Source organism: Macrobrachium nipponense, chromosome 35 (genome assembly GCF_015104395.2).
Source record: "Macrobrachium nipponense isolate FS-2020 chromosome 35, ASM1510439v2, whole genome shotgun sequence".
NCBI lineage: Eukaryota > Metazoa > Arthropoda > Malacostraca > Decapoda > Palaemonidae > Macrobrachium > Macrobrachium nipponense.
Genome location: NC_061096.1, coordinates 34,596,323 through 34,612,772, shown reverse-complemented (window position 1 = coordinate 34,612,772; position 16,450 = coordinate 34,596,323). Strand labels below are relative to the sequence as shown.

The 16,450-nt window shown below is 34.8% G+C and overlaps 2 protein-coding genes and 1 long non-coding RNA gene across 7 annotated transcripts in view; 2 read left to right on the top strand and 1 right to left on the bottom strand.

Annotated features, from left to right (window-relative positions):
* Positions 1–15,199, top strand: part of LOC135208584 (serine/arginine repetitive matrix protein 1-like) — a 173,451-nt gene extending 158,252 nt beyond the window's left edge. For 3 of the 5 annotated variants that reach the window (XM_064240930.1, XM_064240931.1, XM_064240932.1), the window contains 2 exons: positions 3,311–3,470; positions 15,033–15,199. In XM_064240930.1, the coding sequence (XP_064097000.1) occupies positions 3,311–3,470; positions 15,033–15,080 (208 nt within the window). In that variant the 3' untranslated portion in view covers positions 15,081–15,199. Of the gene's footprint in view, positions 1–3,310; positions 3,471–5,729; positions 5,774–7,645; positions 7,678–15,032 lie in introns of all 5 variants that reach the window. The other 2 variants (XM_064240934.1, XM_064240933.1) reach the window with 2 other exon arrangements.
* Positions 1–16,450, bottom strand: part of LOC135208588 (uncharacterized) — a 123,109-nt gene that overhangs the window by 15,401 nt on the left and 91,258 nt on the right. The gene's annotated exons all lie outside the window — the stretch shown is intronic.
* LOC135208586 (protein stoned-A-like) overlaps positions 15,737–16,450 on the top strand; it is a 65,926-nt gene continuing 65,212 nt past the window's right edge. Inside the window, exon 1 of the mRNA XM_064240937.1 lies at positions 15,737–16,189. The gene's annotated coding sequence lies outside the window, so the exon portion shown is untranslated. The remainder of the gene's footprint in view (positions 16,190–16,450) is intronic.

Here is a 16,450-nt window from a genome sequence, read left to right as displayed (position 1 = left end):
TATCAACATTTTCAAGACGGTATTAGGTTTTGTGGGTATTTGTCACCTGACTTTTTCTAACTGTACTAGTGTCAATTTGCCACGTATCCTTTCATTCGACGTAGGCCTGTGTAAATAATCTGAGCAGCATCAATCCCTCTATCTTAAAAGATATTAATTAATCAGTAGCTAAGTATCCCCATTGCCTCTAGAATAGCCTTATGTAAATTTGAATTAACAAAGTAACAACTTAAAAGATACTCGTTCGCTTTGATCAGACTTACAAAGCGTGATAAGAACAAATCATACAAAGCTCCTTTTAAAGTTGATGACGTGAGTCACGTAATTAAAACCTACTAAGGCATGATAATGATGTTATCATGATGAACCTTACCTTAGTTTTCAATTAACATAGAAGTCCCTTTTATCTACAATGAACGGGGCCAGGGCAGTGGTCTAAATGTGGTCTTCGTGTGGTGTTTACAATCTCTTGCTTCGCTTATGAATGGAGATACCCTCAACTACTACGACAGCTATTACCTTTGCAACGGCCCTCCCTGCACCCTTCTCGACTAGCTTCTTCGTCTCTATCTCTTCATCTTGAAACTTTTTTCAACTTATCACTTTAACTTTATCTCCCTCTCTCAACAGACCTACAGTATTTCAATCTCTCTCTCTCTCTCTCTCTCTCTCTCTCTCTCTCTCTCTCTCTCTCTCTCTCTGCAGATCTAATTCATGTTCATAACTTAAACCTCGATTACTCGTGTTGTCCTCATAACTCGCAATGTCGTGGATTGTCAAATGTCTGTTTTTTGTGTAGTTGTGTCACAAGAGCTCCCACTAAGCGCTTTTTCTGTGAAGCTGTTTGTACGTGTCGTGACTTTTAATGTACATAACATATGACTGTTATATTATGACATTAGCTTGATGTTAAAATGAAAATAATATTTTTTGCAAATAGTATGCGAGAAGGCTAAATAACTAGTCTCACTTTCTTATTAAAAGTTCGCATTAAATTTAAACTTACATTCACCAAAAAAATTTTCTTGTGCGATATTAAAAAAAATAACCCAATGATAAAGCTGGAAAAGTATAAGCAACTGCCATGAGCCTCCTACAAATTCGACTTTTTTTTAGGGTAGAAGTGATATTGCCGAGTACTGTGTCATTTTAGTTTCATCACTAGATGTGAAGAGTTTCTTCTCACTTATTTAAAAGCCATGAGAGAACTTCCCCCTCCCTCCCAACTTCACCCTTTTAAATCTGAGAACTTTAAGCAAAGATGAAATTAGTTTACTAGCAAGTTTTACCTTCTTGTCAGACTACTATATCAACCCTATTGTGCTAGGAGTTTTGGCTAATTTCACGCCACCCTTTATCTTTAAGAATTTGCTTATGATCTGCAGGATATAAAAAGTCACTGATGATGTTTTTCCTCTGTAGGTGGAATGGTCGTCTTCCTCGGCCTATGATCAACATTTGTAATTATTATTATAAGACGTGGTATACGTTGGAAATCTTCCACCAAGTACCACTTTAGTTCCCCTGCTAGTGTCTTATCACATAAAGCTTATTTTGTTCTTCTTATATCAATAGCAGTGTTCATAAGGCCATCTCTAAAATCAATAGTCTCAGTACAGTAATTTCAAATGTTTTTGGTTAAGACGATGTAATTCGGAAAAAGAGCGCGCTTTCTTTGTAGGAAGTACCTAACAAAAAATTTAAGTTTTTGAAAGAGAGCTCTAGTTGTAACTGAGAATATCTTTGTTCTTATTTGGTCGTTAATTGTTATTACTGAGAGTTTCTGTCAAATTTGAAATGATCCAGGATGAAAATGCCATAAAGAACAGCACTCATTCTAAATACACAGGAGATACAACACATCATAAATCCTTTAAAAGTAACCCGCGTAAAGAAAGTATGTGGCGACAGTGATTCATTAACTATATCTTATTCCTTCTCTCCATGTTTTACCATTTTGTTATTTCCCTATTTGTTATGAATTATTTTTGTTCAGATACTGGGGATAATTAGCGACATGAATGTAAAACTAACATAGCATTCTATAATGTCTTTCCTATGGTAACTATATTCATATATGAGGGTAAATATACGTATGTGATTAAACAAAAACATTATGCGAGAGTTATTATGATATTAAGATAAGGTCAAGTGGAATACCAAATCTTTAATTAATATTTCACTAATGGGCAATCAGATCTTTTGGAGATAACTTGACATTTAAATATGAACAGTTATAAGGACCTTCTTTAAAATAAGAAAACAATATGAAAATACCCAAAATATATACACCAAGTTAGTTACTAGATTAATCATGATATTGTGGAAATTTCTAAGTCTTTGGTTTGTACTGTCAGCGCCTCTGCCGACATGGAATTGTTACTTCGAAACTTATTCATCTCTGTGAGAAAAGTGTTTAACCGAGTTTGTTATATATTCTCATTGTTAAATATTTTGTTTTCAGTCAGTGGTGTATTATACATCAAAAGGAAATTCATTGGAAATTTTTGTACAAATAGTTTTGGTCTCTGAAGATAACTTAGGATTACAAAAATTTTAGTTTTCTATCGTTATTATTGTTGTTGTTCCTTTTCTATTGGTGTATAAAATAACTTTGTTGATGTGAAATTTATTTATGACACTTTTTTCAAAGAGGGTTTCCTTACGAAGTACTATTATCAATATTATTATTACTATTATTACCGTTATTATTAATTAGCATTTTGTTTTTATTACCATTATTATTTATCTGTAGTAAAAACCAACTTGTCTTGATGTTTATACTTCATTATTAACAAACTTCCTACTAGTTAATTATTTTACTTTATGCTTACTATACTTACTTGCATTCACAATTCACAAGCACAAACATGCAAACTATATATATATATTAATATATATATATATATATATATATATATTATATATATATATAATATATAATATATATAGATATATATATATATATATATATATATATATTATATATACATATATATATATATATATATATATACATATATAGATATATATAGTATATATTATATATATATATATATATGCATATATATATATATATATATGCATATATATAATATATATACATATATATTATATGCAAATAATATACTGTGTATTTGTGTCTGTATTCTTGTAAACACTTACGCCACACTGCATATACGTACTTACAACCTAATCAGTGTCCCCTTATGGACGCATAAAGCCTTTATCTCCTAGTACTGTAAAATGAAGGTGTTATGCCCCACGATTCACCATATTAAAGAGATGCCATCCTCTCGTGCATACACAGTGATTCTTCAGCTGAGGGAGGTTCCCCTAGAGAGGCCGACTATTATAGTAGACACCATCACGAATCACACAGAGGGCACTCGGGCCACCAGCAGCTCAATCCGTTCGGGATGGACCTAGGCGTCAGGAGCAACAGGAGTTCAGTCGTCTCTCAAGACCAGGTGGGTAGAAAAGCAACCCTTGCCCTTACCCTTAACCTGTGGGATGAAGTAGTCTCCTTTGACATGTTGGTCCTTTGTCTGTGATGTTGTTTTTGTTCTTTTTCTTTTCTAGTTTTGGATGAGTGATGTTGAGAGGTTTATGGCTGCCAGTATCCTCTGACGTAGTTTGAATGTGTAGGGTAGTCCGAATATTGGATGATTGTGAAGAGATTAATACAAATAAGTGTCATTACAATTTATAGTATATACACTTTATACATACATATATATATATATACTATATATATATATATATATATATATATATGTATGTATGTATGTATGTATGTATGTATGTATATATATACATTATATGTATATATGTGTATATATATGTGCATGAATATATATGTATATCTATGTAGTATATGTATAATATATGTATATATATATATATATATCTTATATACCTATATATATATATATAATATATATATATCTATCTATATAGTATATATATTATAAGGGTATGACTGATACTGGAGGAGACGTGGAATGAACTTTGAAGCAATTCAGGGAGGCAGCTTATAGAGCAAAATGAAATAACACACGCAAGTTTTATCAACAAGCTTGATTTTGTCGTTATATTCTTTTTTTGAATCCTATGTCACCTTGTTATTACCCTCATAAAAGACACACACACACACACACACACACATATATAAGAAAGCTGATGTCTGTGCACACGATTGAAAAATTAGAGGAAACGTAGCAGTCTCTTTCACGCATATTTCTTCATTCGTAATTCGCTTTTGGATCCAAAGATGAGATACATATACTTTTCTTACCAATCTATAGCACGACATAAAAAAACAAGCATAAGAAAAGGGCGCCAAAAGAAGAGAAAATGCTGTCAGTTAAGTTTGATTTCACGTCCCTCAAAGACCTAAAAACTATCAATACGTCCAAAGGCCTTACTTCCTTGAAGAAATTCAAAGAACAACATGCTTTTGTATCGAAGAAACTTCTGGACGTATCTTGGGCTTTAACTTCAGTAAAGAAAATGTTAACCTCGTCGATCAAGATAAAAATATAACGATTTTCACGTCCATTACCCATGAAGATAAATGAAAACAAACCACAGAGTGTAAGAACCTCCTGCACAAAAGATATAAATACTCATCCTCATACTCATCTTCCCGTTACACCTTTCAAGCCTTTTGCTGTTAATTTCTGTTTCAGTGCCGAGTGATCTAATAGGTCCCAGTGCTTGGCCTTCTGACCCAAATTCTATATTCAATTCAACTCATACCTGGTGACGTACGTGCAAACCTTACAAAAAGAAATCTGTTTATTATTCTGGCTGTAAACCGAAAAGAAAAAAAATTGTAAAAGACAATGATGGCATACGTAGCATTTTGTTTTAAGTGTGAAACTTGAGATAGTTTCAGTTTTTTTTTTTTTTTTTTTATTGGTCGATGTATGTAAGTCTTGACATTTGACTAGAATCAATGACCATAAAAACTGAATGAAATGTGGAAAAAGTCCTTTTCTCTTCTCATCTCCAACAGAGCAACAGAATCTACTGCTGTCACCTCTCAAGTGTATATTATTTAAAAGTTAAAAAATAACGTTTCTCTTGCTGTTATAAAAGCTCTTAATAAAATGTTGTTCATTTTGCATTTCAGAAACTGCCTTTTTATAAAAAGATAAAAGAAAATTGTATAATGTTGAGTGTGAATGAGGCCTAAGGATAGGTTTATGTCTATGTTTTCCGTAATGTCCCTCATGTGTGTGTGTGCAAGTGTGTTTTATTCTGAAAATGATGTAACATTCACTTTGGTTAGACCAGTTTTATAAACCTGGCAAGTGCATCCCTTGTAACTATTTCACTGTTTAAACTTTGAACGCATCTGTAAATAACTCATAGATTATTAAAATAGCGATAAATTCCTTTCCGTTTTGTTTCCTGTTGTTGATTTCTGACATAATATAACCCTTTGACTGCACATTAATTTACTTAGATTACCTCTACAGAGAATTCAATATCATCTGCAACTGTGCTCATTTAATTGCCTTCATAGGCTAATGTTTCCCTGTAAGGTTAGGACAAGTTACTGTAGATTCTCATGTACTGTGTATATATTTACCTTCTCTAAATTTTGCTTTTGATGCATTGGTCAGTTAAAGGAAAGTCTTTAGCATCTAGGCGCACTGATGACTACAAATGGATTCATGTTCACACTGACGATACGGTTATTCTGGTTTTCCTTTTTGCAGAGGCTGAATAAAGATTCCCCGTAAAAATAAAGAAACAAAAAAAGGTATCAGTTCTTGGTGTTCACAAGCACCCTCACACCCTCCCAGAGAGAAGGGATGACATTAGTGTTTCCGTAGAGCACCCCTGTCCTCCCAAAGCCTCCTAGATAATCACACCGCATACACAACCCCCCCAACTACTGTCAAAAGGATCCTAGACCTCTATTCCAAAATACCGCCACCCCACCACACCGGTTTTCACGTCCACCCAACCAGCCCCTATAACCCCCAAATCCGACGTCTCACTAACATTCTTTATCCTTTTTTTCCACTGTCATAATACTTGGTATTACTTCCTTGGCCATACGAAGCTCTAGGAATGACCCCTTTATAAGAGGTCGCGTTTTTCACATGAGAAAGCGTTTTCTTATGTCATCTGGATTAATGTTTTCATTCATCATCATATTTACAAATGCAGTTTTCACAATTATTCCTATAAGTATGGATTCATATAGAAACTGTTGTATGTGTGGGTACATACTAATGCCTATTCATTTATACGCAAGTATGTGCATGTAATGTCAGAACTTCTGTTGAATTTTATAAAGTTGTATAGTCTTCCTCAGCTGATGCGTTGGTGGCAGTAGCAACGTAAAGTAGATGATTCTATTCACATCTGAAAATTTCTCTCTCTCTCTCTCTCTCTCTCTCTCTCTCTCTCTCTCTCTCTCTCTCTCTCTCTCTCTCTTTATATCACTGAAACTTCCCTAAATCCGTTTGGTTCTGTTTCCAGGTCTAATGAATTGTTATAGGCCTGATTTGATCAACAATAAGAAAAAGAACAAATTAAGTGTTATGGTCCTCCTGTTTATTGACATTAGATCTGCTGGGAAATCAATATACGCCTTCTTCCATATTCTTCGTAAGCGACAATACTATTTCACCAAAATTCCTTTTTCCTCTTCAAGAGAATTTCCTTAGCAGGTGATCGCCGAACCATTAAAAGTGAAAGGTCAATTTCAAAGTGTACCTAAAGTCTGTTTATTCCAACTATTTAAATATGTCCTCCTCTTTTCGTATCACTAAATCTAACGGTGATTTTTATCCATCATTCCCCTAGTTTTCGTCCAACTTACTTCATTTTCTATTTTCATAGGACAAGGAATAAGTAAGAGCATTATACATACTGCCCGTCCCTTTGATGACACCATTCTCCAATAATCCTAATAGCAAACATAAGATATCCTCATGCTTTGCTGAAATTGTTCGGGTCCTTCGTTCCTTTTTTCCTTTTATGTCTGACATATGTTTGGCAATGATCTTGCATTTTCTGTTGACATTTTCTTGTATGACCGTATAATCTAATCCCACTATCCTCTTTCCTTCGTTCTTCACTTGTCATTTTTTATTTTGAGTCTCTTTCCTTCGTTCTTCACTTGTCATTCTTTATTCTGATTCTCTAATTTTCAAATCGTCCCCACCTCTCGTCATTATTGCATCATATTCGGACTCCTCTTCCTCCGATTTCGTTTTCTCAGCTGGTGGTCGGATCCCCGTTCGGAGATCCACCTTTGGGGCCACATGTCGTGCTGACATGAGGTCGGCCTAATCTAAACTGACCGCCATCCTCCGATTTCCATTTCCATCCCCCTTCTCTCTCTCTCTCCTCTCTCTCTCTCTCTCTCTCTCTCTCTCCTCTCTCTCTCTCTCCCCTACCATGAATTCACTTAGGGAATTATCTTATGCTATTGTCTAATTTAACCTAGAGTTGGTCGTCTATCTCACCAGGTATCTTGAATCTCATTAGGTCATTTTACAGACATAGAGGAGGAGTGTAGACAAAGGTAGGACTTGCTAATGCCCTTGATTCAGTTTGATACTTCCAATCCTCATGTTTTGATCGTAATTTCTCTTTTTTCTCTCCTTTTCTACATCAGAATAATCGCTATTAGACGACTCTATAACAAGAGTAAGTTTCCTAGTGCAAACGAAGACTTAGACGTTCTTAAAGAAGCATGGCTACGTTTTGTGATTGTTGATTGTTAGACTTTGTTATTTAAGGCTTAGTACTTTGGCATTCAGATATAGATCTCTGTAAACACCTTTAGATGACGAAGTGTTAGCTTTAAATTTTGCGTTTCCTTGAAGTTGTGCCTGGAATGATGACATTATACAGAAGGGTATTCCTTACGCAAAAGATCTCGAGAATCAGTTTGGAAAATTTCATGGATTAGGCCACTTTGGTGGGCGGTTTTGTAGAACATAACTTATTTACAGCAAAAGCGTCATATCCAATATAAATATACATACATACATACATACATACATACATACATACATATATATATATATATATATATATATATATATATAAATATATATATAGATATAGATATATATATATATGAAGCCTAAAATTATGTACATATATATTCTTGGAACATATGTCTCTTACTGTTAGTGAAATCATTCTCAACCAGGAAAGTTGCCTCAGAAACCAATTTTTTCATGGATACTTTAATCCGTGAATACCTAAGTTAAGAACACATCAATTATCTACGAATCTGTTCGAAATATATAACCTGTTAGTCACTGCCTTTTAAACTGTTGATATAAAGAACTTTACTTAGTGATCAGTATGTTATAGAAATTCAAGCTTTTCATTTAACTGTTATTGTGCGATAAACATAATTATGAACGTGATTCATTCATCATCATAACTTCAATATACAAATGTATGCTTTAATATGCTAATACGGAAAAATATCCCTTGAATCGCTACCCAGTAACCAGCGCGACTGTCATCATGAAATATAAGGAATGAGGTGCAACTATATTTCCTATGACAGGACGCATAGTGGTTAGTTGGCTAGTTTGCATGAAGGCTCTAGCCTTGAGTGTGCTATTGTGAGGAAAAGGACACAATGCCAGATTTGGCCCTCTCGATTCTGCCCAACCAACGAAAATGGATGACAGGATGACGTAATGTGCTCGGCAAACTCAATAATCTCGACACCTGCATTCCACGAAGTCACGCAAAGCCGGTCTGCTACCACTCGCACTTGTATCTAGATTCCAGGAATTTTTTTTTTTTTTTTCCGCTGTCCCAAAAGGTGTGGTTGCTATCACTCACCAACACTGAAATTCGCGTGTTCATAACCGAAACCTTCTGCCAGAATTCAGAGCACTGAAGATCGAGATTTTGTTGAGGAAAATCATTAGATAATCTAAGCCTTTGCTAGTATTGTTATTGTATATATTGTTGTTAAAACTTGAGCTGTTTATCTTAGATTATGCTGCTCTTAAGCTGTTGAAATCGCCTGATTGCCTTGAAAAGAAACTTGTCATATCTCAATAGTTTTAATTTTGAAATATATATGTATGTGTATGTATAATATAGTATATATATATATATATATATATATATATATTATATATATATATATATATATGTATATGTACGTATATGTATATGCATATATATATGCTAATATATATATATATTAATTGAAATTGGGAAAGCCTCACCGCAGAGTTCACGGTACTAAGTCGTTGATTGCGCGCTTGATATACGCACAGAAAGAGACATTCATTATCTTGGTTAAGTAAATTACACCTGAAGCAGTGATATTAATCATTCAAACATTTCATGCCCTTGCCATACGAAATAAGGTTTGCTTTTGTGATTTATAAATTCACGGATCTAAGGATTCACTTCCCCTTCTAAACCTAATGCTTACACAATATCTTATCTAAAGTCATGCATCTGGCTATTGTGTAACTTCACTACCGGGAAGATCGATTGTTTCATCAGTTATTGACTCATTGTTGAAAAACATCGACTCTATTCTGCATGTTACAGCCAACTCTGTAAAGTACTTGCATTTGTGGAGTTATTCTTGCGGCTTATTACTTGACAATCTTCTAAACTGTCCATGAATCATTACTTTGTATGCTCCCAACACTGGCTTCAAATTATTTGCCCACTGGATCAGATTATCAGCACATTACTTTGCCAACTATGAGCCCAGTTATAAAGGTGTTCGCAAATCCCTCCTCTCGACTATCAACTAATGTCTTTAAAGTAAAGGTCAGCTCGCTATTCACCTTCTCTAGGACTTCCATTTAACTTCCAGTAGTCATTTCTACTTCACGCTAAATTTTTCGCATTTTCTTGAAAACTTCTATTTTAGATAATGACAAGGTTTCTTTATAAGTTGTAAATATACTATCAAATATCAATATACTGTAATGACGGTTGAATTGTCTCACAAAATTTTTGTCTCTATCCTTCGTACATCATGAACCAATTCTATTATTATTTATCAGTTCATCGCGAGGTGTCAACTAATTCCGTGAAATTTAACCAGTGCCTCTAAAACATTTGCGTCTTCCTAAATCACTTGGAAAAAAATACTGCAGCCTAGCTTAACTGAAGGCCATTTGAAGCTTCTATCATGGATCAATCGGCCATTAATTATTAAGATTTTTCTGGTTACGTAAAAAAATAAAAGCATTATTACCTCATGAGCGAGTACCTTTCTATCACAAAATACTCGTTTTCATAACGATGAATAATGTAATAGCCACATAACAATTCAAGAAGGGAAAATTCTCTAAGAAAAGTCGGGGAGCGAAAAAGTTTCAAATTAATATTTAATGTTTTCTGGTAACAATAGAGTTCTCCTACTTTTGTGAAGCAGCCCGGCTGAAGTTAAAGACAAAGCGAGAGTTGTCCGCGTGTCCTTTTCAAACTATAACGGTTCCCTGTCCTCTGGCAACTTCGGCGAAACTTTCTTGTTTTAGAGTATTGTTGATTAAGTTGGTTTGGCCATGGAGTAGGACAACGGCACTTTTAGGAGGATTCATTTCATGTTAAAGAAAGCGTTCCACTATTCCTGAATCGTAACTTTTTTTTCTGCCTTCGTAAAAGCAGCTGTAAACTATTCTTTCAATGCTGATTAATGAAGTGTGGAAAATTAGAATGGATTAGGTTAAATCTATCTTCATCGCCATAAAATTACAGATAAAATGTGTTATTTATATATTTTGCAAAGTTTCCCGTTTACCTGTGCCCTAATTCCAAACTCATAACACTTTATAGCTTTGTTTTAGCAGAGATAGAACCATGAATCTAAAAACATATGAGTTTACCCCTACAAAAGGCCTCGTTTTCTCTGGTTATCACTGTTTTCTTTATTTGTGATTTCTAAGTGGGTAACTTCAGTAAATATAGCGTGAGAGCCCTTTACATGGATACATTTATCTACCATCATTTCATGCACAGAACTTATTTTAATCAATACAGTGCTATACTGGGAGATTACAGTACTACTTGAATGCGCGTTCACATATAGCTTATTGGTGAATCTGGAGAATTTCTTGGGGCATCTGATTAAGTACATTCTCACACACAAACACGATATATACATAAACACACACGCATGCACACACACACATACACACACACACACACACACACACACACACGCACACACGCACACACACATATAAATATATACTTGTTTATGTGAGAATATACTTAAAACAGATTCACTAATAAGCTATAATTTTCAACTGAGCGCAACGGTAAAAAATCAAAATATCCAAGATGGTGCAGCAGACAAGGTTATCGTAGCTTTCCCAAGAAAACGTCCTAAACTTTCGTGACATGTCGCATGCCTGGCATCGGACAATCAATAGGCAGAGAACGTTAAAGCCGCCTACTTGAAGAGGAGACTCGCATTTCAAAGACACATTTCTTTATTGAAGTGAGGATTCTTTCAGGTGAGAGGTTTTACCTTTTAGTGTAAGTCTACTGGGGACTTTACACAATCTGTTAGGCACTGGTTCTCGGTAGACTCATTGTCACTCATACCGGACGACTCCCATTATTGCACAATCTCATTCAAGTCGTACTGTTCAACTACCAGGCTTTTCAGGACGTTGTCCCTCTACCACCTGGATCTATCACCGGTCTTAATCTACATTTGATTTATTCGTAGTAATGACAGTTGTATTTGTTTCGCAATTTGTTACGAACTCTTACAAACATGAATAAATTAACACATCGATTTCCAATGAACTCGCTGCCATGGATTTTAGACTAGGCGTTTGAATCCGAACTCTCACATCTAAAAGAGATGTAAGCTCTCCAGAGAGCAACGACCTCGCTCGACGACGAACGAGTGACGGAGGAGGAGAGATGGATAATGACTTTTGCAAAATATCGAATGAGAACATGTTTCACTTTAAGGTACTCGACTTATTTCCTCATTTGCACAAAATCTTAGCTTCTCGACCCTCGCTGTTTCTAGTTACCACTTATACTAGACTTTCGAGATCTAGGACGAGTTTCGGCAAGGCTTACTTTATTTTGCGCAGGAGAAAGAAACATTACCTCTACTGGGAAAGAGTAAAGGCTCCTGCTAATCTTAGTATCGACTCAAAATTTGGGTACATTATTTAGTTTCGTATTGTTTCGAATCGCGAATGTCAATGTTTCGTTTTCATTTATGGAACAAATCAAGCTACTGTATCCATTCATATTCGGTTGAGTGAAATTGGTCACAAAATGGCGTGGTGTAGCATAATCAGGAGGCAATATAATTATGCTTTATTGATGTTGCTTGTTTTGCAAGTTTATGGCGATGCAGGTGTTTTATCAATAAATAATCGTTCGTATATCTATCTATCTGTCTATATATATATATATATATATATATATATATATATATATATATATATATATAGATAATATACATTCTCATAAGAATCGCTTCCCTCAAGACATCGTATACCTTGATGTTTCAGACTTTGGCCCTTTATATTTTGTGTGTCTCGAGGCGTACTAGTCCTTATTCAGTGTCGATTTTCATCTGTTCCACTTGTTTAATTTGATTTCATTGTCATTATCATTGCTATATATTATATTATATATAATATATTATCTATATATATATATATATATATATATGATATATATATATATATATATAGAATATATATATATTTATATATATATATATAATGGCTGTGTGTAGTGTCAGAATAAGAGGTAACCCATATTTGGTTGATTAACTTACAATTATCAAGGAAGAAGACCCTAGCGTACAACCATTCGCAAAAGTAAGTGTTCTATGTCGACATGGAAGTGGAAAACAGACACGTCGTCGTACCAGAAATATATAACGCAAGAGAGGTGACATCGTGGCTTTTAGGGGAATTTCCTATGTCGAATGAGTATACTGTCACGTTATGAGCAATAAATATAAGGTAGATAGGGACAAATACATTACGGCGAGTTAACTTCGACCCCAGACTCCTGCCAGTGCCGGGGATGCAGTCTCTTATATGATATGAAAAGGGCTATATATTCTTGTTTCTAATATTGATATAAAGCAGTTTAGCAAGTAGCAGGACTACTAACTCGTATTTATAGACACTTGAGTTTGTTATTATTAATATTTTTTAGCTTACTGAGACCACGGCGTCACATCTTTGGACTAATAGTCTCCCCTAAAGAATTCTGAAATATATGACGATTAATTCATAGCAAGGTTAAAGAAGTTGGACAGCTATATAGGAAAGGACAGAGAGAACGAATAAAAAGTAAAAGGAAGGAAGCGATTCCTATGGGGCCAAGAGGTCGTTGCAAAAAAAGAAAAAAAAAATATCTTTATTGCCGCCTACAGCTTTCCACTTCAGAACACTGAACACGATGTTGGTTCAAGGGAAATTATTTAAAACTAACAGCCCCAGGAGGGACGTACAGTAGCAGGGAAAGAAACGGACAGCGTTGGACAAATACATATTGTGATTTTATAAGTACACAGTAGAAAAGTCAATTAAGTTAAAATCGCGAAACAGATAAATTACGTCGAAAATCTAAGGAGGAGTTTGAAGCAACTGCCTTCGAGCAGAACTCTCGAAGCCACTTAACACACCGGCCGTATGCCAATTAACCCAGATCTCATGTTTGTGAGGTAAACCGATCAACTTGCTGATGTTGCTCTAATACTTTCCGAGGTGATTGGGAGCTCTCTGTATTCCCGCAGAACGGAGTAATAACGGTGTTCTGAATGGTGCTGAAATACGTCCTCTGCGTGAATGAATTGCAGTAAATCTAAAAATGGATGAACCTTAAGCCTATTAGTCATAGATTCCTTTGTGCTTAAGATCTACCCATTTTCCTTCGTTAACCTTTTTTCTCCTTCGGGCCTGGGCTAGAAACGGGGCAAAAGGTTGTCATTCCATCGGACTTCGCTACTGAAAAAACAAGTTCCCGTTCGAAAATATCCACTGCCTCACGCCACAAACACGTCTGAATAACGTTTATTTTCATTTTATATTATATTATATAATATATTATATATTATTAGATATATATAGATTATTTATATAATATTAGTATATTATATATATATATAATTATATATAAATATTATATTATACTATATAATATATTATATATATATATATATACATATAGCGTATAAATAATTATAAGAATTAGGGGAAGACAGCTCTTCGTCGTAGAAGTAGACTTGCTCTGTCGTTATGACTCGCATTTCCCTGGGTGTCAATTAGTTTTGAATCACTTACATGTATTTCGTCGCAAATAAGTTGGGCTGATTGTTAGCAACATTAGGATTGGCGCTGCTTTTAGCCTGTCTGATTACCGTAGATCTTCTTTGGTAAATGCATTTTAGTCCAGCATCAATTAGCTCGAAGGAAAATGCGGAAGCTTTCTGGTTTTCTCTTGTTAGACTTGTGTCCATCAGATTTTTTCGTTTTATTTTTTTGCACGTGATTCTTTTTTCTAAACGATTTTCCCATTCACTTAAATGCATATAATTCTCTATGAAATTAACGATATATTAATAAGACAGTGATTCCATTACTTCCATTGACAAATTCCTTATTCACTTGTCCTTTTTCTACCCAGCTGAATGGTCTATAACATGCACCAGTTTTCCAAATCTAGAAGATAGATTCCCTTTATACTAAGCTAAGATTTTTTTTTGTAACTAACACCACATATTAAGGCACTCTTTTAAATAAAGACATTTGATGGAAAGAAAAAAAAAGAGAACATTTTCAATCTTACAAAGAATTACATTTTGGTAAACTTTTGTCAAAGTGATATCTCAGTTTTCACAAAATGATGTAACATTGTTTTGAATACTCCTAACAGTCAATATTTTAATAACATTTTTTTTTTTTGCCTTGGTATTTTTTCATGCTGTTAACAGCCTTTTTTTTTTCCTTTTAAATTTTGAAAGAAGTTTTGCTTCAATTTTGTATTTTTCTCTTCCATTGCAGAGCCCACCGGAGAGTCCGAATTTCGCCTCTTATCACCACTCCCATTAGAATCACTCCCCTCCCCATAAGCCCTCAACTCCCGGCCCATTAGTATCAACTGGCCCATTAGACTCAACAAGCCCGATTCCTCTGTCCCAGCCCACTCCGAAATCTTCTCCTCCTCCTCCTCCTCCTTTACCCCTCATCACACCCTTCACCTCAAAAGGAAATAAAAAAGAAAAAACAAGAATCTTTTGAAAATTAGCTCTTAGTAGAAATTACGTTTTAAATCCACTTTGAATTCTTTCGTATTAATGTAATCTATGCATTTATAAAGGGTGTATTTTGCATTTTCATAACCTAGTCACAAGAGTAGTATTTGTTTGCAAAGAAAAATAAAAAAGAGAATAACAAACTAACAAAGACACAGCCGAGATACTTATCATTCTCTCCTTGTATATTATTGTACATTAGATCTCTCTTTTTCATCTTCCAAATGTGATAGCGACTGTTGTTAAAGCGTTTTTTTATCATTCTCAATTACCTTTTTTGAGTATCGATATATAGATATTGTTATTACTGTAAGTCAAGTCCTCTTTCCAAGTCTTTTTAGACCTGTTTCTTCGCAATGACGCGACTCGTCATTTCCCTCTCCTTCAGTAACACAGCCTTCGAATCCTTCCTTCTCTCTCTCTCTCTCTCTCTCTCTCTCTCTCTTCTCGTCCATCTACTTCCTGCCCCCTATTTCCAATCATTGCACGTTTTAGCCAAACTTATTTATGGATTTACACCTAAATTGTTAAAAAATAAATGAGAAATAAGGAATAGAAAAGAATGAGGTTCGAGAACTCCAAGAAGAATGGGCACGAACCGGCAAGAATGAGAGTTCGGGGATCGAACTCGAGTTACGTCCTTTCTGATTCGAGCCGAGAAAAACAATGAAGAAGAAGAAGAAGAAGAAGGAGAAGAAGCAGACCATCTAGAAGGAACTTACCACTACCAACGGTACTACGAAGAAGACAGAATTGCACTGCCATAGTTATCCTAAAGAAGATTTCCGTCTCTTTTGCACCTAACGACCTACGGAAGTGGATGAACCTCGCCGAAATGAAGAGGAAGTAGAAGAAAACGATAACGGGATAAACAACACACAACACCACGTATCGCCAATGCCAAAGGTAAGGATAATTGTAGTACCCTGTGATTGTACCATTACGATACACTATTTTAGTAATTTACATTCTTATTTCGTGTCCTATTTATTTCGTACTGAAAGTCGTCAACTGATATTCTTAGAGTAAAGCCGTAGTTACTGCAATGTTGCTCTGAGGTTTTTATGATCAGTGTTTGGTGATGCTGCAGAATGTTTAATAAAGCAATTTTTTTTCAGATAACATCAACTGAGTTTCTATAGTCTATGCAGATGACTTATTTGTTAA